The sequence below is a fragment of the Archocentrus centrarchus genome, chromosome 11, assembly GCF_007364275.1.
Source record: "Archocentrus centrarchus isolate MPI-CPG fArcCen1 chromosome 11, fArcCen1, whole genome shotgun sequence".
Classification (NCBI taxonomy): Eukaryota; Metazoa; Chordata; class Actinopteri; order Cichliformes; family Cichlidae; genus Archocentrus; species Archocentrus centrarchus.
Genome location: NC_044356.1, coordinates 20,156,912 through 20,179,305, shown reverse-complemented (window position 1 = coordinate 20,179,305; position 22,394 = coordinate 20,156,912). Strand labels below are relative to the sequence as shown.

General features: G+C 40.6%; 2 protein-coding genes across 3 annotated transcripts in view; one reads left to right on the top strand and one right to left on the bottom strand.

The window, feature by feature from the left end:
• Window positions 1-364: 364 nt before the first annotated feature.
• abitram (actin binding transcription modulator) lies at window positions 365-2,987 on the top strand. Its single transcript, XM_030741404.1, has 6 exons — window positions 365-565; window positions 698-749; window positions 1,956-2,085; window positions 2,211-2,287; window positions 2,366-2,435; window positions 2,524-2,987. The coding sequence occupies exons 1-6, from the start codon at window positions 484-486 to the stop codon at window positions 2,659-2,661; spliced, it is 549 nt and encodes a 182-aa protein (XP_030597264.1). The 5' UTR covers window positions 365-483; the 3' UTR covers window positions 2,662-2,987.
• Window positions 2,988-3,811: 824 nt separating this feature from the next.
• Window positions 3,812-22,394, bottom strand: part of ctnnal1 (catenin (cadherin-associated protein), alpha-like 1) — a 55,448-nt gene continuing 36,865 nt past the window's right edge. For both annotated transcript variants that reach the window (XM_030741402.1, XM_030741403.1), the window contains 17 exons: window positions 21,599-21,786; window positions 19,840-19,959; window positions 18,269-18,358; window positions 17,840-18,010; window positions 16,658-16,858; window positions 13,580-13,666; window positions 13,150-13,308; window positions 12,266-12,358; window positions 11,123-11,273; window positions 10,198-10,235; window positions 10,058-10,108; window positions 9,581-9,735; window positions 7,841-7,889; window positions 7,267-7,323; window positions 5,837-5,956; window positions 5,069-5,152; window positions 3,812-4,554 (listed from right to left, as the gene is read on the bottom strand). In XM_030741402.1, coding sequence (XP_030597262.1) covers window positions 4,384-4,554; window positions 5,069-5,152; window positions 5,837-5,956; window positions 7,267-7,323; window positions 7,841-7,889; window positions 9,581-9,735; window positions 10,058-10,108; window positions 10,198-10,235; window positions 11,123-11,273; window positions 12,266-12,358; window positions 13,150-13,308; window positions 13,580-13,666; window positions 16,658-16,858; window positions 17,840-18,010; window positions 18,269-18,358; window positions 19,840-19,959; window positions 21,599-21,786 — 1,985 coding nt within the window. In that variant the 3' untranslated portion in view covers window positions 3,812-4,383. The remainder of the gene's footprint in view (window positions 4,555-5,068; window positions 5,153-5,836; window positions 5,957-7,266; window positions 7,324-7,840; window positions 7,890-9,580; window positions 9,736-10,057; window positions 10,109-10,197; window positions 10,236-11,122; window positions 11,274-12,265; window positions 12,359-13,149; window positions 13,309-13,579; window positions 13,667-16,657; window positions 16,859-17,839; window positions 18,011-18,268; window positions 18,359-19,839; window positions 19,960-21,598; window positions 21,787-22,394) is intronic.

The window sequence follows — 22,394 nt, the reverse complement described above, 5'->3', positions numbered from 1 at the left end:
TTTCCATGATTGCTGGGATAAAAAATCTTTATGTGTATAAATAACAATCAAATCTTATTAACAAAAAAAAAAGTGATTTTGCCCCAGATGTTTTTTTAAAAAGGCTTTTTCTACTTCAGCCACAATCTTTGCTGTTAAAAAACTTCCCCACATATTTTAACTTTTTGTTTTTTCTTGTGATTTCTGAATGGCGAGGAAGTTATGCAAATAATAACAGCTCTAGTTAGCTACCAGGCTCGCCTGATGAACATATTCAATACATTGAGTTTTCATTGAAGTCAGTGAAGATTCATTGCGAACTGCGAAGACTGGGAATGAACAACCGGAACTCGTTGCTTTTGGACTTTTCGGATATATTCTAAGGTCGGACTGCACGGTCCCCCACCATTTACTGTCCGTCAAGCTAAGTTGTAGCCAAGCTAATACCTTAAGTTAGTGTTTTTAAAATTGTTTATCCAGTAATTGGAGTTTAGTTTAGTTTACATGGAGAGCGTAGAGCAGGAAGATACAAAAGTAAATGCGCCTTCTGTTATCGACCGATATTACACACGCTGGTACAGAGCCGGTAAATAAACTGAAATATGTCTCATATTAAGTGGCTAAGCTAAGTGTGCTAACGTTAGCGCAACTTGAGTATTTGGGGAGAGATAAATATTTGTTTTAGTAAGAATAAACGATTATTGTCGTTTGTTTTTAGACATGAAGGGAAAGCCACGTGAGGACCATTGCATCTTACAGCATTCAAACAGGTAACAGGAGGTTGCTGAGAAAAAGAAATTTCCCACAAAGTGGTGATAAATTACGATCATTAAGTATACGCTGATGGGGGCAGCTATGAAGATGATGAAGAGTGGAAAGGCGGATGGTTCAGATGACATACCTGTGGAGGTGTGCAGATGTCTAGGAGAGAGGGCAATGGACTTTTTTGAACAGACTGTTTAAAACAATCTTGGGAGAGTGAGAGGATGCCTGCGGAATGGAGAAGTGTACTGATGCTGATTTTCAAGAAAAAGACTGCTGTGCAGAGCTGTAGTTACTACAGAGAGAGGAAGCTGATGAGCCATACCATGAAGCTATGGGAAAGAGTTGTTGAAGCTAGGTTAAGAAGAGCAGCAGTATGGCTTCATGGAAAGAAAGAGCACTACAGATGTGATGTTTGCTTTGAGAGTGTTGATGGAGAAGTATAGAGAAGGTTAGAAGGAGCTACACTGTTTTTGTGGATCTAGAGAAAGTATATGGTGGGGTGCCTTTCTTGTTTGCAATGGTGATGGACAGGTTGACATATGAGGTCAGGCAGGGAGTGGGGACCAGGCAGAAGAGGGCCTAGAGAGGTGGAGGCATGCTCTGGAGAGAAGAGGAATGAAAATCAGTAGAAGCAAGACAGACTAATGTGTGAATGAGAGGGAAAGATTTCAAGATGGTAACACGACCTGCTATGATGTATGGTTTGGACATGGTGACGCTAACATAAAGGACAGGAGGCTGAGCTGGACGTGGTCATTACTGTGTGGAGGGTTTTCTCAGTGAATTTAGTTTGTTGTATATTCCTGATCCCTCCATTAATATGATTAATGATTCAGGGTGTCTCAAAAATATTGACACCCTGAATCATTAATCATATTAATGATTCAGGGTGTCTCAAAAATATTGACATCATTTGAGATGTCAATATCTGAGCAGCTACATGTCCTAGGCAAACAAAGTTAAATATGCTTTGAGAATTGGCTGTTATGAGACTACGAAATGTCAGTTTTTTTGGGACTCCCTGTACATGAAAAATTGAGTCTCTGACATTACCTCAAATTACCCTAATAATACACTATTGACTCCCTACTCTGTATGTGTGACTTATATCACGCCCACATCAGTACATCACTGATACTGGTACTTTTAGAGTAATACAGATTTTAAAAGGAGCTTGTTAGATTCTTGAAAGTTTTTTTTTTTTTTGGCAGAATATGTGTCATCACTTTAGCTGAGACCCACCCAATCCTACAGAACGGGCACGCAATCAAAAGCATCAATTACCAGATCAGTAATGGCTGCAGTCGGCTGAATAATAAAGTGTCCGGGAAGTCTAAGCGGGTAAGTTAAAGCACTGGATGATTTTTGTCCGCGTGCGCATGCATTTATCCTTATATTGTAATTTAAGTTTCACCCATGCTCAGTAAATAATGTTTTTGTCCTTACTCTGTCGGCCTGTACCACAGGGGGGGCAGTTCCTTACTGATTTTGCACCTTTGTGCAGGATAACATGCACGGATGAAACAGAGTACACAATCTACAGGTAAGACCCCGGTTTTGTTCTTAAAAGTATACATTTGTCTTCCACCTGCTTATACATCATCATCACTCATTGTTTTAGCTGCATCCGGGGCCGTCTTCTGGAAGTCAATGAGAACATTTTAGAAACTCCTAATCTCTTGCTGGAAAAGGTAAATCATATATTTTTACACTACATACAGTATCATCTTTAATATGTGCCCATCTGCATGCTATTACTGATCTGTCAAATCTCTACAGCCGTCCACTGAAGGATACATCGCGGTCATCCTGCCAAAGTTTGAAGAGAGTAAGAGCATTACAGAAAATCTTCTAAGCAGAGAAGAGTTCGAGAACGTCGTCTCCAGACGAAGCTCTGCCCAGTCCCAGCCCTCTTGACAGTGCCCCACACTCCTCCCTTATTCAAGTCCACACTGAGAGAGCTGCTTTCCCTCACACACAGTTAGCAGATGACTGAAAGTATTTTGTTTATAACGCAAGCATTGTGCCTCTAAGTTATTCTACATAGTTTATCTTTAGCGTTTAACATTTTGTTTAAGGGTCCAGAAAGCAGTCAAATTTCAAGTGATTTATCTGTGGTTGGTCAAGTTGATAAATAAGGAACTAGTGGAAAGCATGAGTAACGGCTTGCATTTTCTTGTTATATACTGCAAATAATCTTCTGTATAAAATATTTTTTGTGGAATATAAAGAAAAACAAACAATAATTTAAGAAAAATATTGTTTATTTTTTGCCACTTTTATTAACCTTTGAATCGTCAAAAGAATAGGTGGTCCAAAACTAGATATGATTTCTTAACATCTCTAGCAACACTACATTACCCAGCATTCTTAGCTGCTCTCACACTTTACAGTGATTCTCTAAAGCTTACGGTATGGTTATACATTTCAGTCATAACTCCCTCTCCTAGTATCAAATTGATTATCTCGGGATACATATGCTTCAAGTACCATATAATATATACCATTTAATACATAATGGTCTGTTAAGCAGCTTCACAATGATAGTCTTCATCACAAATACACTTCAAAGTTCCATTTGATACCTGTGCCCATTTAAACTCATGTTTCATCTCTTTGTGAGGAATTAAAAAAAAAAAAAAGTATGCCATGTAGACTGATTTTTATGATTCTCAGGACAGAATAAACTGAGGTCCTGATCAACTCGAGAAACCAGCGTTAGAATAAAAATGTCCCCATGAACACTGGAGGACTAGGTTTCACACTTTATAACAGTAAGAGAACAATCATATTTGGCATTTAATTTTTTTTTTTGCATTTTCCTACTAGCATGGCACATGGGGAATGTCCTACAGTAATGGCAATTAGACATCAATTGTGTGTTATATGGCGTGGTCAGCTTGTAAAATCTTCTGCAAATGAGTTGCTAAATATGATGCAAGTGATCATGGTGTACTGCTATGGCTAACATTACATGAAGTGTCACATTACAAGCCCGTGATCACGGTAGACTCAAACACGAGGGTGTGGTGATGATGGCATCATGCATGGTGGATTTTAATTTTACTTTTTTTTTTTTTTTTTTTTTCCACGCAACTTGTGCAACACAATTACAGAACGCCACAAAACACATAGGCTTGTCACACAGAGGCACATAGTGAAGATAGATGTATGGCTGAGCTGAGCATCAAGTGGAGTTCTCTCCTGATTTTTAATTAGTTTATTAATTCAGATGCAAGAGAAGTGAAAAGCGATTTAAAAAAAAATAAATCCAGGTTTGCGCCAGGCTTCACTTTCTTTGAAAACTTAGAGCATAGTATTTTTTTTTTGTACAGTAATAGCGCCATCTTGTGGACTGGGGTGGAACTGGTGCTTCAGGTGAAATGCTACCCTGGATTTACCCCAGTGGGAAAGAAAGTTTAGACCTGCTTTTTTTTTGTGCAAACATCATCCAGAATGCAAATGCAAACTCTGGTTGAGCCAAAGCAACCATCTTCACCAGACGACACTAGCCCACTCTGTGGTGGGTGCATGAAGGATGGCGGGGGTAGGGGGGTGGTAGTGTTCTCCAGAGAGGTGAGGTCGGCTATGCGCTGCTTCATCAGGAAGAGTGGACAAAGGAAGAGATGATTTGTGGGATTATTTGCTCTCAAGGAGGTTGAGACCGGCCATGTGCTGCTCCAAAGATTTAACGCCAAATCCGTTGCTGTTCTTGCTGTTGAGAGCTCCTTCCTCTTTGACAGGTGTGGATGCATCCTGCCTTTCTCTCCAGTCCTGTGGGGAACTGAGGCTATTCCTGTCTGACTTGTTCTGAAAGCAGACAGCATAGACGAGGGGAAAAAAAGCTCATTTCTTGCTGTTTATATAAGCACACACAAAGCTGGTATAATCAATAATTTTATATTAAACATTGATTGCTTGTTCTAGGGTCAGTTCTCTTTATGCAGCTGTGTTCATGTTGCTGAAAAAAAATCTTACATCACCCAGTTGATCTTATTTTTTTTTGTTTAGTCTTTTTTAAAATCAGGATATAAGTTATACAAATCCATACCATCTGTGGATGCGACTCACTACCAAGCTTACTAGCTGATAACATAGTGCTTCACCCTCTGGTCTAGATGTGATCACTTACGTCTCCAGAAAATCATGATGGCTGCCTGTCTGCTGTAGGCTAAAAATGAAAGGCAACTTTTCCACATCTTCAAGTGTCAACATGCTGCAGTGTTTGCATATGTTTCATAGATTACAATCTTTAAATTATTCCTATACTTTGGTATATGTTCACACCGCCTGTCAATCAAGTGTCCAGTTCAATGGATGTCACCTTTCTACTGAGCTTGTTACAGAGTGGCAGGAGGGAGAGGACCACATTCAAGATGCTTCTGGTTGCCTGAATGGATGAGTCCACCTGAAGGCACAGACATAATAAGATAAATCACTAAGAATGTATGGCATGGAGTTATACTACAGCACTGACCCTATAACTGAACTTTTCCTCATTTGTGTCCTACCAACCCGCATTAGCTGCACATTCTACCATTAGTGATAAATTATATGGTCAGTGTGAAGGTAAAGAGATATAGAGATGGGAGCCAATACATATAAAAGAGGCACTAATTAATCAGCCAAGAGCATGCTATTCTTCATCGTGTCCTTTTGATTCCAACCTGTGCCTTTATTACAAGGTAAAAGCAAAGGCAGCTCATCCCTGTCCAAGGTGCTCATTAATTTCTCATAGACATTCATTAATCCAGCATCCTGCATTAGATGTTCGTGTTACTCAAAGATAACTGAAAAATTATGCTGAAGCCAGTAATGAACACAATTAGTCATAGCCTATTGTGTGTCCAGCACTTTAATGGTACCCAGTGGTTGTTAGGGTGATAGTTTTGATTGTGTCAGAGCTTCTTCAGTCTTTCAATAAAAACTGCACTCTTTACCTGCTCTACAATCTCCATATTATACTTATTTAATGTCTACCAAACCAAACAGACTCCAGGCAAAAACAAGAAATTTACTCTCTCTTTTTTTTAAAAAATATATAGAGTGTAAACACAAATAAGAGCGATGCACAAAGGTGTAGTATGGTTACCTTCTGGAAGGTGGCAGTCTTGCCCTGTACAGGAGTCTTGGCCCCCATCTGCAGCTGCTGGCATAATGCCACCAGTTTCTCCATTTCTGTCATCACCACAGTCTTTTCCTCATCAACCAACTGGAACAGAGAGGGGTACACACAGAGGGAGGGAGGGATGTCTTTTAGAACAGAAGATGTGGTTTTATGATGGCAATTTGCCGGGAGACGGGGTTAATATGTGCAGACGCTGACAGATTTACAAAACAGGATTCACAGGGCTTGTGGTCAAATACAAAATCAAGCATTGAAGAAGAAAAAAAAAAAAAGAAATAGATTAAAGAAAATTATTTAAAAAAGAAAAAAGCAAAACAGGGTTGTTTGATGTAATCCATCAGCAACAGCCACGATCTGATGCTTAAGTCTGTTATCCATCTGAGTTAATCCCCAGATCTTAATCTACTTCAGTTTGCATGCTACCAGTGACCCAAGAACACAATCTCTTGCCATTCACGAGTAGCAGCAACACATAAAACCTCTTAAACCTTAGTAAAAATGCTTAATCTCACCTGCATAATTAGGGCTAAACAGATGTGCTTTGTGTGTTTGGTGCCAAAGAACTACAGGAGTGGAGGGTGAGACAGAGGGACTCCATTAGCACCAGTTTGTTTGATGTAATTAATCAGAAAGCATGAAGCAAGCTGAAGAGCCGGGCCTCCTGATTAAGAATTACTCCTGGGCGGTCCCCCTTCCCCCATTCACATGTGCACAAACACACGCACCCTCGGACACATGGCGGTGACAAATGGCAGTCGTTAAAGGCTGTCAAAAAGAGCCGTTTAATTAAACTTGGAGGACCCGGGGAAGAAGTTTGTTGAGGGCTAGAGGAAGGAAGGCACTGAGGCTACATTTGTTGAAACTGAGAGGAGGACAAGAGGATGGTGAAAGTGTGTGACAGCCTTAATTTCCTGCTCTCGCTGTGTGATTTATAAGGCAGACCTGGCACCATGGCGTGCCACAACGCGTGATACGGGTGTGTATAAGTGTTAGAGGGTGGGTGCCTGCACCGGTAACTGTGTGTGTGTGTCTGCATACAGAGTGGGTTAGCAGCTCCCCCATTTCAAAAGAAAATAAACTTCTCTTTTACTTTTGTACTGCTATAAAGATCTCCTTAGCTCTGTATTACTGCACAGTCACATTTGCATTCAATCAGATTATAAAAGCAAGAAAATATTGTGTATAAAATAAACAGCATCTCTCTTGGTTCACATGCTTCTGTATTCATATTATTGCTACTTACAAAAAAAAAGTTTTTGTTCTTTCATATCACATGCATTAGATTTATGTACACACCTATTGTGCAAAAACAAAAAAAAAATGCTTTGGAATTGTATTATGGGAATTATTGTGCTTCAGTGTGTTCAAGATAGATTAATTGCACGGGTATATACCTGAGTGGAAAAAGTGCCGAGAGATGAGCACAGCTGGAGTCCTTCTTCAGAAAGAACCTTAAAAGAAAAAGACAAAAATAAAAAAAAAAATCAAACAACTTGTGCACACACAAAAGAAAACCTACAGCTCCTAGTCAGTAAATACTATGAGTTTGATTTTTCTCTGCTCTTATCAGCATGCCTTCCCGTCTCTTTCCCCTCTCATTCCTCTTTCTCTCTTATCTCCCCTGCTCAACACAAATTGAATAAATCCTGCCTGACATTTTGGTCCCAGATTCTACAAATGACTTTACATTATTGGCAATGATCCCAGTTCAATAGGAAACACCCATACACACAACCTCGCTACACCATGTGCCAATGATGGCCAGGAATCTGCTACACTATATTCCCACTGCACTCATAAATCCTTGTAATGTCCGGTGAAATCTGCGAAAGGGTCGTGACGCTTGCATTTACTAACTTATTGATCTGCAGGCCTCAGCGCATATCAGGTTGGATGGAACAACAGATGCATTCATTTACAACTTCAATAAAACAGGAGGAAAAATAGAACAAGCTTAATGAAAAATACCTCAGCTTGATGAAAAAGATCTAGTGTTGTTTTCAAGAGTCCCTCCCCTCTGTCACACAGGGCATAATAAAAAAGAAGCTTGGATTAGAAATATGCATGAATACAAAAAAACATCCAAAGCAATCAACAGCAACAGGAACTTAAATGAATCACAGCAATTCTGTAAAACTACAGCACTGTGCAAAAGCCTCCTCATTTCTTTACATTTTGCTTCCAAGGAGCCATGCTTTTTTGTAATTTTTGTAAGTGGTCTTGAGCAATAGTTCTCTAGGCTCTCTGAGGGTCTTTCAAAGTTTTTCTTTGGACATCGGCAGCTTGTTCACTCATTTTTCTGAATTGTTTGCTAAGCCACTCAACACTCACCTATGAATCACTCAAGCATTAAAAAAGGCACCTGACTCAAGGGATGAACCAGTGTTGTGTCTATACATAACAGACAACTTAGCTAAGAATCAAACTTAAATTGCATCTTTAAACACTTTGTTACCAGCAGCCTTTCAAAAAAGAAAAACAGTTGAATCAAGGGGGGAAAAAAATGCCAAAAAAATAACACAGTTTGACAGGCATAAAATAGTATTTGTGCACCAAGACAAGTAGTGGCAGGCCAAAAAAAAAAAAAAAAAACTATCAACAGCAGATGAACAGCATCTGAAATTCATGCCCTTAAGTAATAGGATAAATCCAGCAAAGATCTGACACAGGACCTGAGAGATGCATCTGACCCTTCAGTTGATCAACCTAATGTTCACTGAAGCCTCATCAGAAACGGTCTCAGTGGAAGGGTGGCTGTCAACAAGCCATTCTTAAGGAAGGGAAACAGGGAGGAAAGGCTGAGGTATGCCAAATTAGACACAAACTGAAAAGAAAGTCAGTGGCACTAGGTCTTATGGAGTAATGAATCCAAATTTGAAATGACTGACTCAAATCACTGTTGATCTGTTCAGAGGAGGTGGGGAGTGAGTTACACCCATCTGTAAAACACAGTGGAGGCTCTGTCATGGTTTGGGGTGGCAATTCACTCAGTGATTTTGGGGATCTTGTCAACACTGATTGAATTACAGACACAGAAACATACTGCCAGATTTTGATCAATCATGCAATACCGTCTGGAAAGCATCTGATTTGCAATGGCTTCATTTCTCAGCAAGGCACTAATTCCAAACACACTGCCAATATAGTAAAAGCATACCTGGATAGAAACAACACACAGTGGAACACCATCCATCATGGATTGGCCTCCCCAGAGCTCAGACCTCAACATTATTAAAGCAGTGTGGGATCATCTTGACAGAGAACAGAAACAAAAGGCAGCCAACATCCAAAGAGCAGCTTTGAAATGTCCTTCAAGAAGCCTGGAGAACTTTTCCTGAAGACTACTTTAATAAATTACAAGAAAGCTGTCTAAGAGTTCAGGCTGTGTTGAAGAATAAAAGGTGGTCATACCAAATACTGACTTTCAAGAATGTTAGAATTCTGCACTCTTTTCTTGCCTCATATACTGTATTTCCGTGCATTTTTGCAGATGTTTCAATAAATCCCAGCACTTATTTCCCATTTTCTTAACAAAACATAACGAGGGGTGGCTCAAGATTTGTGCACTGTATGCCTATTAAGAGATTGATGGTGATGATTAAGAGGCTTTACAATTCTGAGCCTTGAAGTGAATATAACAACTGAGGAAGCTCCATATATAAAATGAGGACGTGTGTGTCTGTGTAGTGTGTTATACTAGCAGGCTACCTGGTGAACAGGTACATGTTGTATGCCATACTGGCAAGGCTCTGGCTCTGCCGGACAATATCATGCTCCTGTTCCTCCCACTTTTCCACCTCTGTGTCTACATCTGACGACAGAAGACGAAGTTCCAGACCCAACTTGGCCATGCTTGTCTGCTCCTAGGTGCACAGAAGGGCAAAAAACACAATTCTTTTTGGTGAAGTGTGAAGTACAATTGATGTCTTTTTAAAAATGTACATCAGCTGACAGCGTACTTCTCACTTGTTTACACACTCAGAGAGCCTGCAATCAACATAATCCTGCTTCCTGTGGTGGTACAGCATGTGAAAAACTGCAGCACATTTCCATATAAACCCTATCACTTCTTCAAGAGAGTGACACAATGTTTCCTAGAGATGAATATACTGCTGCCAAAGGACGGTACAAGATGTGATGTGATGCATTGTGCTGAAAGCCCGAGGATTTTGTGGCGTGTGCTACCTCTGCATCCAACTTGACAGCCTTGGCAGTCTTCAAGTTAGCGGAGTGCTTCTGTGGAGAAACGAGAGTGGCATTAATCAGAGGATTACAGACCTTTGTATCATTGAAATGTTTATGAGGATGGATGGTATGATACTCACCCCAGGTCTAGGAAGTGACAAATAAGGCCTTTTGTCTCCTAGGAAGAAAGGAGGTACTGTTGTTATCAGAACAAAGGATCAAAAATGAAATAATTATGCGTTTTATGTTTAAAAGATAACTAAATATTTTAGAGAACCCCTCTTGCTATTTCTCTTTGAATGGCTGTGTGTGGATATCAACAAGGGAGACGATAAAAGATCTCTGCACAGTGTCTGTCGAATAATTTAATGCAGCCTTTTGGCTTCATGGCAAAAACAATCGTGTGATGGATGCGATCCTTCCACCCTTTTACCCACTGTGCTGCACTTCAAAATATTTACTGCATTTTATGTCAAAGTCACATTTGTGAGGGCAACCCACACCTGTGAAGTATGAGCCAGGCATGTATTGTGTAAACCTACTTAGATCTAACTTTCAAACAAATATGTGCACATAGAATTGTGCACAGTACATGCAAATACACAGACCTGAGTATCTGCAGTATCTGGCTCTGTCACCGAGTGTGCAAAGAGGTGAGTTTGTTAGAGTGGTTGTCCATGACTTGAACACTTCTGGTTATTGGCACGATAATGAATAGAGAGTGTAAAGAGGAGGAGTGAATGCAAGGCTGTTCAATGGCATTGATGTTACTCTTTTGATAAAACACTTCCCATGGTCTGTGATGACTAATTTTGAAAAGATATATTCATGCCGCCTGCTTTGCCTTAACTTCAACTTTTATTAATACAGCTGAAATGTTCAAGAACAAAATGATTCATCAAGGTTTTCACAGGCTTGGATATCTTTTTTTTTTCCAGGCTAAGACACCACAGATAACATACTGACCTTTGGTCCCTTCTCCTCCTCACCCTTTCTAATTCACCCATACTATTACCACAACTCACCTGAATGGACACAGATAACAATGAAGCGATTTTAACTGACCTCGCCTGCCTTCAAAGACGTCGTTGATCTCCCTCAGCAGCAGGGCCATGTCACAGAGCTGTGACTCCCAGGCCTCACAGAACACTTCCAGGTTCTCCTTTGCAATTTTACTGGATGGGTGGAGAGCCAGCGTCTGGGCTGCTGAGATGATCTGAGCAAATGAGTGAACAATTGTGACAGGAAAAAAAAAAAACAACAAAAAAAAAACTGTCAAACTGTCTGTTCCAATGGAGTAAAATTATGCAATACAATGCCACAGTTTGTCTAAATGTAAACCAAGGCCTGTAAATGAAGCTCACAAATTAAGCTAAAATTGTGTAACTGGAAGTATTTAAGGCTTTATCATTAGCTGCTGGTTTCATAAAATAAATGGGCTCAGGTGGCTAAGTACAGTTCAACATGACTCATGCTGAAGCCGTTTGACACACGTGTAACAATTTATATCTACACTCCTGGTCCTGACATCCAACCGAAGAACGATGTTAGAAAAATTTGACAAATATGAAACATGACTGTAGACTCCCCCCTCCCATCCTCTACAGTGTAGTATTTAATAGCCAATTACCCTCTGGGCCACCCCTGCGTTACTCTGGGTGCACAGGGAGAGATATCACCATTGCACTGTTATTGATTGGCTGACCTTTGAACTTAGGAGCGGAGTCATTACTGGAGAGTCATGTGGGGCCTGACATTAGCGCTGCGAGGCGGGAACATTCTACATTGCTGGATAATTACGGGCATGGATGGTTTCCAAGAGCAAACATAATTAGATCTGAGATGGGGGACTAAGTGGACAGCATGTTCTCGGCCATTTCGAAAGATTTAAGATGTGGGAGGAAGACGGAGGAGATGGGAATTTAAAAGTCTATTTTTTCCTCCGTACTGAATCCGAGAAGAATATTAACCGTGTTTGATTTTACTCCTGAACCACAGTATGGCCAGCTTGACTTTATTGACACACAATAAAAGCGCTGAATGGAACGACCCAGATCTGGAGTTTAATTAAGTCAGCCTTTATGCCTTACCAGGCTCTTCACTCCCATCTGCTGCCATTTACACATCCAGTCAGGGGCGTATATTAATAGTGCTAAATTTAACAAAAATAATAATCTATACAGATAATGTTTAGACAGATTAAATTACCTGTGGACCAATGACATGGAAGGTCTCCTCAGCGTGTATACAGGTGATCTCTAATGGCTCTGTTCCTGACACATGGCACAACAGCCGACACGTCTGGAGTGAAACAGAGACGGAAATTTGACTGGAGGTGCATCTGAGATAAAGCATACACGAGGCAATCACTAACAAGAGCAGGATGTATACCCCCACTGAGGCTGAGAAGTCCATGGATCTACATTATGAATGTGCCGTTTTTCAAATATTTGACATGTATTTGTGAAGATCCAATTTTGCCCTCTCTCACAATAGTAAAAAAAAAAAAAAAAAAAATCCTTCCAAAAATTCCTGGCTGCAGATCTGAATAAACACCACTTCCAATGAATCACTTCTAAGCTGGACCAATCTATTAAAATAAGGCCACCCTGGTAAAATTTTCATGCAAATCTCTCCTTAATGTTTTTGAGTAACTGCTAACAAACAAACCCCAACTGATTACATGACCTCCTTGGCAGAGATCATGCTAGCGACAAGACGCTCACTGGCAAAAACAATTATTTGGACAAATGATAATGAAACATATATAATCTATATATAGCATAATATCGTCCAAACATAGCACCCTCTGCATTATATGAGGTGTGCTCAAACAGTGTGGAAACTCGCCTACAAGCATGTGCTTTTTTGTAAGAATTAGTGCTTATTTTAGTTTTTCAGCAACCATGTAAATCACATTATAACAATAGGCCAGTTTTTCCCCCTAAGAAGGCAGACTGACTACTGTGATATTAGTAAATTAATAAATCAGATAAATGCAAGCATTAATTTCTATCTAATCTATCCACAGATTCAACTACCTTTCAACCTCCTACTAGCCCCTCTGCTCCCCACCCCCTGATCCCACCTACCTCCACCAGCTGCTCCTTCTGCTCAGTGAGCGTGCGTGAATACTCTGCTACTTCCTCCAGGTTTCCCTCTGCACCCGCTGCTTTGAGAGCCCGCAGAGGCAACTGCTCCCCGTGAACCTTCAGCAAATCTGAGGCACGGCCCACCGCAACCTTATGGAGCTGAGGGGAGAAACAAAGGCTAAATAACAATAAAAAAAAAAGGCACAAATGAGAATGAATATCTGAAGAGGAACAGGAAAGGGAAAAAAAAAAAAAAAAAAAGAAGGTGAGCTGGCAGAGAGACAGCAGCAGCAGGTGAGCTGAGGTGATGTGAAAACAGAATTTAGTAAGCAGCTACAGAGGCACCACCAGCTAGTCGGAGACATTTCAGTCATGTCTGATTCTGTAACTGGGAACATCTTTTCACAGTCAGCGACAGACTGCTGCTCACCTCGCGTCGGAGGTCACTGACTCTCTGGCATGTCTTCAGGATGGCCACCTCCATGTCCTTCGTGGCCTCTTTGGCATGGACAGACTGCTGCTCCGATGAGAGAAAAAGAGGAGAATAAAACATGAGACATAGTGTGGTTTTACGTGCTCTATCTTTTATCCATTAGTTATACATGCAGTGCAAGACTAACACAGACACAAATGTACATGTGTAGAGCATGAGAATTAGCTGGAAGAAGACTGGAACTCAGTGCATTAACAGCACAGTTTTTGATATTTTAATTACATTTGCGACCCAATATATCCTGGATATGAGAAGAGAGTGAGGCATTAGAGTACATGATTTTGTGCAATCAGAATAAAAGGATTCAAAGCAATTATATAATTGAAGCGATTCGCAGCAATTGCTCCAAATTTCAGACAGAAATGTTGCTAAATGTGCTACAACACAAATTAAGCCGGGCAGAAGATGCTGGAGTATTTGCACATCTTTCTGTGTAGTTTGAAAACATCGCAGTGTTCCAGTCTCCACACGACCTTCAGCTGCAAAGGCTTGATGAGACGGTACTGTACAGTTTTGCAGCAGTAGCATCTCTGTGTACTCTGAATACACTGGGGGAAAAAAAAAAAAATAGTTTACGACTAGAAACTGCAAGATAATGACTTGCATTTCATAAGTCCATCACTTCTGGAGGCCAAGGAGACACCGCTGAATGGCGAGGAACACAACATTTTCTTTCACAGCTCAATGAGCCTCAGTAAAAACAGTTATTCAGGTGGGTTATTATGCTCTGTTGTTCCGGGAGAGATGTGTGAAAAGAAACTGAGGAGGCAAGGTGAATGAGTAAGTGAGTTTGTAGGAGGATGGGGCCTAGTGTTAATGCGTGTGGGTCTGTCTGTATGAGTTCCTGTCTGCGTAGCATGCAGTGTGCCTGCAAAGGCTAAATAAATCTTGTGTGTTTCTACTGCTACAAGAATGTTCCTTGAGAAATAAATTCACAAAAGCCGGACTATTATGTTCTTTAACAATATCTTAATTATTAATTTTTTTAATCTCTTAAATGCTGAATAAAAAGTGATTTAAAAAAATGGACTTTAGTATTTATCTGAGGTCACTGTGGTGGTTTTAATTAGCTTTTTTTGTCTAACAGTCTAAAAAAAATATTCTGGAAATTATCATACAGTACTGTGCAAATGTTTTGAACCACCCCTCATTTCTTTATATTTTGTGTACAAGGAGCCAGACTTTCTTGTAATTTTTAAAGTGGTCTTGATCAGTAGTTCTCCAGGCCTTCTGAAGCTTTTCTTTCAAAGTTTTTCATTGAACGTGGCTGCTTTTTCACTCATTTTCAGTCCAGTTCTTGTACCTGACTATTTCAATATGCAAGGACCTTTTGTTTCTTTTTGTTTGCTAAGCCACTTAACACTGACCCATGACTAATTCAAGCATACTCAAGGGATGAACCAGTGTTGTGCCTACACTTAACAGACAACTTAGCAAAGAATCACTTTTAAATTGCATCTAGACACTTTGATACTAGCAGCATGTTACAAAAGCACATAATTGGTTCCCATTTCTTTCCTTTAAAATCTGCACAAGTGGAGGACAAAAGAAGAGGTGGCAGGTCTAAAAATCTATCTCCAGTGGATGAACAGTATCTGAATCATGCCCTTAAGTAATAGGACAAATCTAGCAAAGACCTGACACAGGACCTGAGAGAGGCAGCTGGACCTTCACCATCTGTTTATCAAAGCCTCATCAGAAATGGCCTCAGTGGAAGGGCGGCTGTCAACAAGAACATTCTTAAGGAAGAGAAACAGGGAGAAAAGGCTGAGGTGTGCCAAATCATCTTACTGGCAACAGCTTCATTTCTCAGCGTAACAATGATCCCAAACACACTGCCAATACGGTAAAAGAATACCTGGATAGAAAAAACACACAGTGGAACACCATCAGTCATGGATTGGCCTCCCCACAGCCCAGACCTCACCATTACTGAAGCAGTGTGGGATCTTGACAGAGACTGGAACAAGAGGCAGAAAACATCCAAAGAAGAGCTTTGAATGTCCTTCAAGAAGCCTGGAGAACTATTCCTGAAGACTCCTTAAAGAAATTACAAGAAAGCTGCCTAACAGAGTTCAGGCTGTGTTGAAGAATAAAAGCAAGAATGGGGGAAAAGCCTGTGCTAAAGCTCATACAATGTCTTTAAACAGCTGTTTTAGAATACTAAAATGTAAATGGCTTATGCATACATATATTTGTTACATCTGTGCGGTTAAATAAATACAATTAAAACATACCAGATATGTGTATAAAGTGTGAATCCAGAGGAATGTTAATACATTGAATGTGTGAATGCTGGCAAATAAAAATATTTTTTGAGGAGGTAAAGAACATTATGGAAAAGATGGGTCTATACCCAGAGAAGCATAACTTCAATAAAACTCAGTATGCATTTATAAATCTCAGTGTATTGACTGCAAAAAAAAAGCGTACAACACTGTCCTGGAAAAACAGACTCAGCGCCACCCAGCGGTTAAAGCAGATGTTATCTAGCCTTCCACTCAAAAGAATAACATATCCAGAAATCTAAGCAACAGCTGGCTGAGTTGGAATCAGATTGTAGCATTGTAGGCCACGCTGAAAAGCTGAATTTCCTATGTTGTTGATAGGAGAAGCTTCGTTCCCTTTGTTGAGATCGGTTTTATTTTTATTACTGTCTCTTTTGTGTTTCTGCTGTTTGTGTTTTAATCAACACGCCATGTAGTACAATCATGCAACAAAATCAAAGTAAAATGAGAGTGATGTGACTGTACTACCACGGACAAAATCTTCAATAAATATATTGTGGCAGTACATAAATATAGTAATTTGCAGTAACTCCACATCAGCTTTCACAGCTCCTATTTTTTTGCATGACTAAGTCTGTTTTGCGTCTTTTTTTATTCTACCAATACTACAAGCCTCTTACGGATGATAACCCGCAGATAGTCTTTATATGGAAGTGTATGTTTTTTATGAATATTCCTGTGGCTCTGCGTGCATCTGTCGAAAGCCTGTCTGCTTGTGCCAACATACCGCCTCAACCCAGGCGTGTACCAGCTGCTGGGTGTCCTGGCGCGCCAGCTGGCACAGACCTAGGATGGCCTGACGCTGCTCGTGACTGGTGTAGGCCGAATCAGTGAAGTCCTCTGTCCTCTCAACCAGCGCTTCCAGCTGGCTGGACATGCTCTGCGGTGACAAGGAGTATAGGTTCTCCCGCAGGCACTCCACACTGGACTGCAGAAGGCAGGGTGGGGGGAAAGTTGGGAATTGCAGGTTGTTAGTTGAAGGGGCATTTGAAGGGTAGATGAGGAGGAGGAAACATTCAGGTAGCAACACAGTAACAAATAAAACAAAATACATTTTAGCTAAACTCATTGGCCAACCAATGATTTGGAGTGGATGGGTTATATTTTACCATCTTATTATCATTACATACTTGACCTCATCATTAAATAGGATTAAAGTGTTTAATAGGATTAAACTCCAGGATATGGTCTGAATCTTAGGCTCACTTTGAGCCATCAAACGTACCTGATAAATTCTGCAAACCGCATTTCAAATACTCAAACATAAAAGCTAATGCATTTTTTTTTTTATCCCCTCCAACAAAGATGTGTTTTTCAGTGAAATACCAGTCTCTGCTCATGCATTGTAAGATCACCAGTTTACATAAGCTTTTAGTGATCTCTGCCATTAAAAGCAGCAGGGACATTCATTAAAAGCAATAACCATCTCAGGCCTTTTCATTTAAATACTTCCTGCTTCTTTTCTCTCAATGGAAAAGACCCCTCCTTTAAAAAAAAAAAAAAATGTTTTTACAAGTGTTCATTTCTTTCATCTGCCAGCGCACACGGAGGAGAGAGAAGATTACTAAGCATGAGGTAGGTTTACTGGTGATTCACTCAACCGTATGAGCCAAATTACTAAATGAGTAGGTCTGCTTCTCTGTGTTGATTGTTTGAGTCACATCTGAAGCTACAGCAAAAACAGTCAATGCAAAAAATGCCAATTCTACAACCAAAAATCAACACTCTAAAAAGCAGAGGATGAATAGGGCTAGTTATGGCTAAGAAAGACTGTGCTACCATGACACTTCAATAGTGCTTCACAGGAACAAAAGAGAATCACCACTTAACTTCATGGACTAACATGTCAGTGTCATTAATCTGAAGCCTGTAGCATGGCTCCTGTGCTAAATGTAATCTCTGAACCTACCTTAAATTCCTTGATGCCATTGTAGATGCTGGCAGGAAGGATCCTGTTCTCCCCAGAGCTCCGTGCCTCAGTGACAATCTCGATGACCTGCTCCAGGGCACAGCGCATTCGGTGAAACACAGCGTCTTTGTTGATCCGCGCCGACTCACAGTCTGGGTGCCTCAGGCAAGTCTTTGGAAGGAATACGATGTGAAATGTCAAAGCTCGAAGCCTCTCGTGCTCTTTTGAACTTCTGTCATTTTTCATGTTTTTCGACCACAGATATTAATTTCTTTTATGATGATGGGACTTTGGCTTGATTATTCACATTGATCAAAGCACACCAGAAATCTTGAGTCTAAAGAAACCTGAGAAGACCTTCAATCTTTAAGGTGAATGGAATTTATAAGCCTTGCCTCAAGGCCCAGTGTTGGTGTGCCAATAGTTTACCTTGGAGGCTGTGAGGAGCATCATGGTACATTTCTCCAGCACTGCTCTAGCTGCTGCCATTCGGGCTTTCTTCTTCTCATCCTTCAAGTCCTGCAGCGCAAAACACACACACACACACACACACACACACACACACACACACACACACACACACACACACACACACACACACACACACACACACACACACACACACACACACCAGATGGCTTTGGGTGGCTTTGCTTAAGTTACTATGTCTTAGAACTCTCAGGGTGTTTGAGGGGCATAAGGCATCAAAGCTATTCAACAGATCTTTCATGCGGTATGTAGGGACACCCAAATGAAACAAACACAGATCTGTTTCCAAGTTATTTGCATGAAACTTAATAGGTGAACTGTCATTTGTCAAAAAGAGATGCTACCAGAATAGAAGATAATCTACACTGTGTATGACCTGCTGCATCTTCTCTGAGTACTCCACACAGAAATAGACAGCTTGAATTATGTAGATACTGGATTTGGAAAAGGCAGCTGAATCAACTCCTTTCTGGGCACTTCGCCATAGATTACAAAGACGGTGTGATTATCTGTCATTATTTTTGCCTCTATGCTCGCCTGGCCTCAATAGATGAAGATGGTAGATTTTCTAAAGCGACGTGTGCGTATGGGAGTGCAAGAGTTGGAGTGAACACACAAAAAAAAAAGAAAACAGGGTGGCAAATGAGGAGAGAGAGCATTAGCAGCAACTAGGCGCGTCAGAGAGAGACGTGACGTGTGTGTCAAAACACGAGCACTGATGAAATTCAGAAAGAGGGACGGTCGATCCTCCCTCCCTGTCGAGATATCGCAGCCGTTGCACTTTGCATCAACTTCTGCAGGCAAAGCGCTTTAGCTGCAGAGAGTGGATGTATGGATCAAAATAGGATTAGCAGTCTCTGACAGTACAAAGTTAGAAGCCCGAAGTTGGACTGTTTTTGAAGCTTTGAGTAAAAGTTTTGTCTTGCAAATTTGCTGCAGGATAGCTGATGGATTGCATAAAGAATGGACTGCTGAAAGCATGGGACAGTTTATATCAACACAGAATCGTGATGTAAACAGTATTTGAGAGATATGAGCCATAACTGACCTGTGCATTTCTTTTATGGATTGAGACATTGGTTAGGAAAATAAATAGACACAGAATGAGACTTGGAAACTTTGCAGAAACAAAAGAAACCAGAGGAAGCCTTGTTACTCTGTAATTGTTTGATTTGCTGGGGAGTGTAAATATTTGACGCTTACGCTATTGATTTGTTCCGAGTTTGCCTGCGCATTCACGGTGTAGGTACATGAAGTTTTAAAATGCAATTTCATCACCTGCTTTCACATTCAGAATATGACGTTTACAAAATCACCGTTTGCTAGATTAGGTTGATATGAATAAACAAGCATGTTTTTCAGTGCTGCAGAATTGAAAAGGCTCCATGCTCATAAAGTGATACAAATTTGCAAGCGTTTTCATTTAATGAGGGATTTTTAAAAGTAAGCTGAGGATTTTAATCCTCTTAAAGCAGAAATAACCAGAGTGTGTTTCTTAAGATGCCACTCACATTCTGTCTGTCTCCTGTCAGGTGAGCAAACTCCACCATCTCGTTGCCAAACTGGCTGAAAATCTGTACAAACTCCTGGAAGGTGCTGACTCTTTCCAAATGATCGAGGGTTACCAGAACCTGAAAGGAGGGAGAACATCAGAGTAGTCTGGTAAATGGCCACATGGGTTGGGATCATAGGCAGCATAAAACCTGGATGTAGCTTTGAGGTTGGAAAAATTAAGCCAAAGAAAAAGTGCCTTAAACCTGAAATCTCACTGAAGGCCACCGGACAGTGATAGCTATGGTTGCAAAAACACTTTCAGTCCTACTGAGGTTTTGCAGACACGTGATGTTAACGTGACGCGTGACAATCACGGTGGCAATTTAGCATCAAGTGAATAAGGCCCCAGTCTCACACAGGCCTAGAGACTGGTCTGCAACCATCTGCAAACCACCAGTTATGAGAGTGAAATGAGTATTCCCCGAGTGGTTGTGAGAGGTTGCTGGGGGTTGATAGCAGTCACAGGGAAAATTATTGCCAAAGTCCCAGTCATGCAGGTCTACAGTCTGGTCAGTGACTCCCTGGAAACCAGCTATTGCTAGGGAAAAGTGCATATTTCCCAAACAGTTGGCAGAAAACTCCCTTCTTTGCAACCAATTCCACCCAGCAATAGCCAGAAATTCTCCAGGTCAGGGAAGACATATTTTCCCTAGCATCACACAAGAAACCCCCAAATTGTCTATGAAAACGTCGTTTTGACTTGATCACTGTAAGCACTTTCCTGATGAGTTTATGGGCTCAGTCACTCATTTTGTGTCATACTGAATAAAAAATTAAGTCTACTTTGTAAATCTTGGTCATACAAAATTTCAAAATGGAGGATTATGCATGGTGTTCTGACTGCCTATTGGCTTGTAATTGAAAAGTCGTTAGCCAGTGAGCAAGCTATTTCCCACTCAGACCTGCCACTCCTTGCCACATTTGGGTTTTTGAAACCAGGAGGTCAGCAGTGAAAATGCCAATCTCAAGGTGACATCATGGTAGCTACGCCCATCTTTTATACTGTCTAAGTTTGTGATTTTCTAGTTCTTTTACAATGTAACTGAGTTTTTCCTGAAGCTGGAGAATATTAGCAGAAAGACTAAAAACGTCATCTGCCATGTTTATGTACCAAGAATGAATACTTACTTTCTTGGTGCTGACATTTGTTGCATCTATGGTTCAATATGTTGTATCAGTGATATCTTATTTTAGTTATTAGTATTACATGTATGCTAGCCACTGAGGGCATGCTAGCATACCGGGCATAAGCACAGCAGCTTTTATCCATGCCATGTAAAGAGGAGGAAGAGGTGTAATTGTATTTGCCAATAATGGAAAGCAGGGGGCTGTCGACTGTCTGTCGAAACAAGGCTAACCAGTCATGATTAGGGCCCCTGATTCTATTCTTGCCTCAGTCTATGGCTGCATCCATATCACATTGTCTGGCTAAGAACATAGCCAGGTATGACAGAGACAGAGAGAGAGACAGTCTCTGGCTCTGCGTTTTTATGTGGACACTAAATGTGCTGCTTTCCTTCAATTACCTCCAGAGTACTTCTTCAGGGAGCCAGTGCTTATCTGGTAGGACATAAAGGACTCAGGATGGAGTTTGCTAGTGTGTGTGTGTGTGTGTGTGTGTGTGTGTGTGTGTGTGTGTGTGTGTGTGTGTGAGAACAAACAAGAGAGCTTATTCATGTGGTTATATGGCTACAGTTCACATCTGTCATGATTCACCTTGTTGCGTGATGTGATTATCTGTTTGATGACAATACGGTCAGCCAGGACCAGGACTTTGGTGACAGAAGAGAGGAGCAACCGAGCAGCCTTCACCATCGCTGTCCGATCACTGAACACTGTGGCACGTCCATCCAACTGGGACGGCAGGGCTGAGCCAACATCTGTCAGCTGGGCTATGGCATCACCTGTTAGAGAGAAGGGCACAGCCTGGCTCAGCGATGGAGGGAGAACATTAAACTGTCTGAGATGATACACTGTTTGACATTACTTCAACTGCAGATAATAATGCTGGTTATATTTTCATTCTCATATAAAAACGTCCGATTTCTGACTCCTGCATAGAAAAAAGAAAATTTGTACTAAAAATCACTGAGATCAAACGAAGCTTCACACATGAAAACAAAATGTAGCATTTTTTTTTTTTTAATTTTTGCCTTAAGTGTCGACATTAGTTCTTTATAAGCTTGTGTATATTTTAATTATACCAACAGAGGTTTTTATAATTTGCCATCCACCATCTGTTTTCCTGTACTGTGTGTATATCTAGCCAAATATGTGAGCTGGAAACAAAAAGAAAACGGGTTATTCTGAAATGATATATTGGCTGAGAAATAGAAAAAAAAAAAGTCCTGCTCAGAACAAATCTGCTTTTTAAATCCTTTAATTTGTTTACATTATGTAATGTGTGTTGCAAGAAGTCCAGTACCAGTTGGGCTATATCTAGCAGGGACTTTTTTTGGGGGGACTTTTTCACTCTGTTTATAAAAACTGACAATCAGATTCAGCAGTGAAA

Coding starts and splice junctions, on each gene's coding strand:
- abitram (XM_030741404.1), top strand. CDS start 484: ATGGAGAGCGTAGAGCAGGAAGATACAAAAGTAAATGCGCCTTCTGTT. Junction 566..697: donor CACACGCTGGTACAGAGCCG/GTAAATAAACTG, acceptor GTTTGTTTTTAG/ACATGAAGGGAAAGCCACGT. Junction 750..1,955: donor ATCTTACAGCATTCAAACAG/GTAACAGGAGGT, acceptor TTTTTTTGGCAG/AATATGTGTCATCACTTTAG.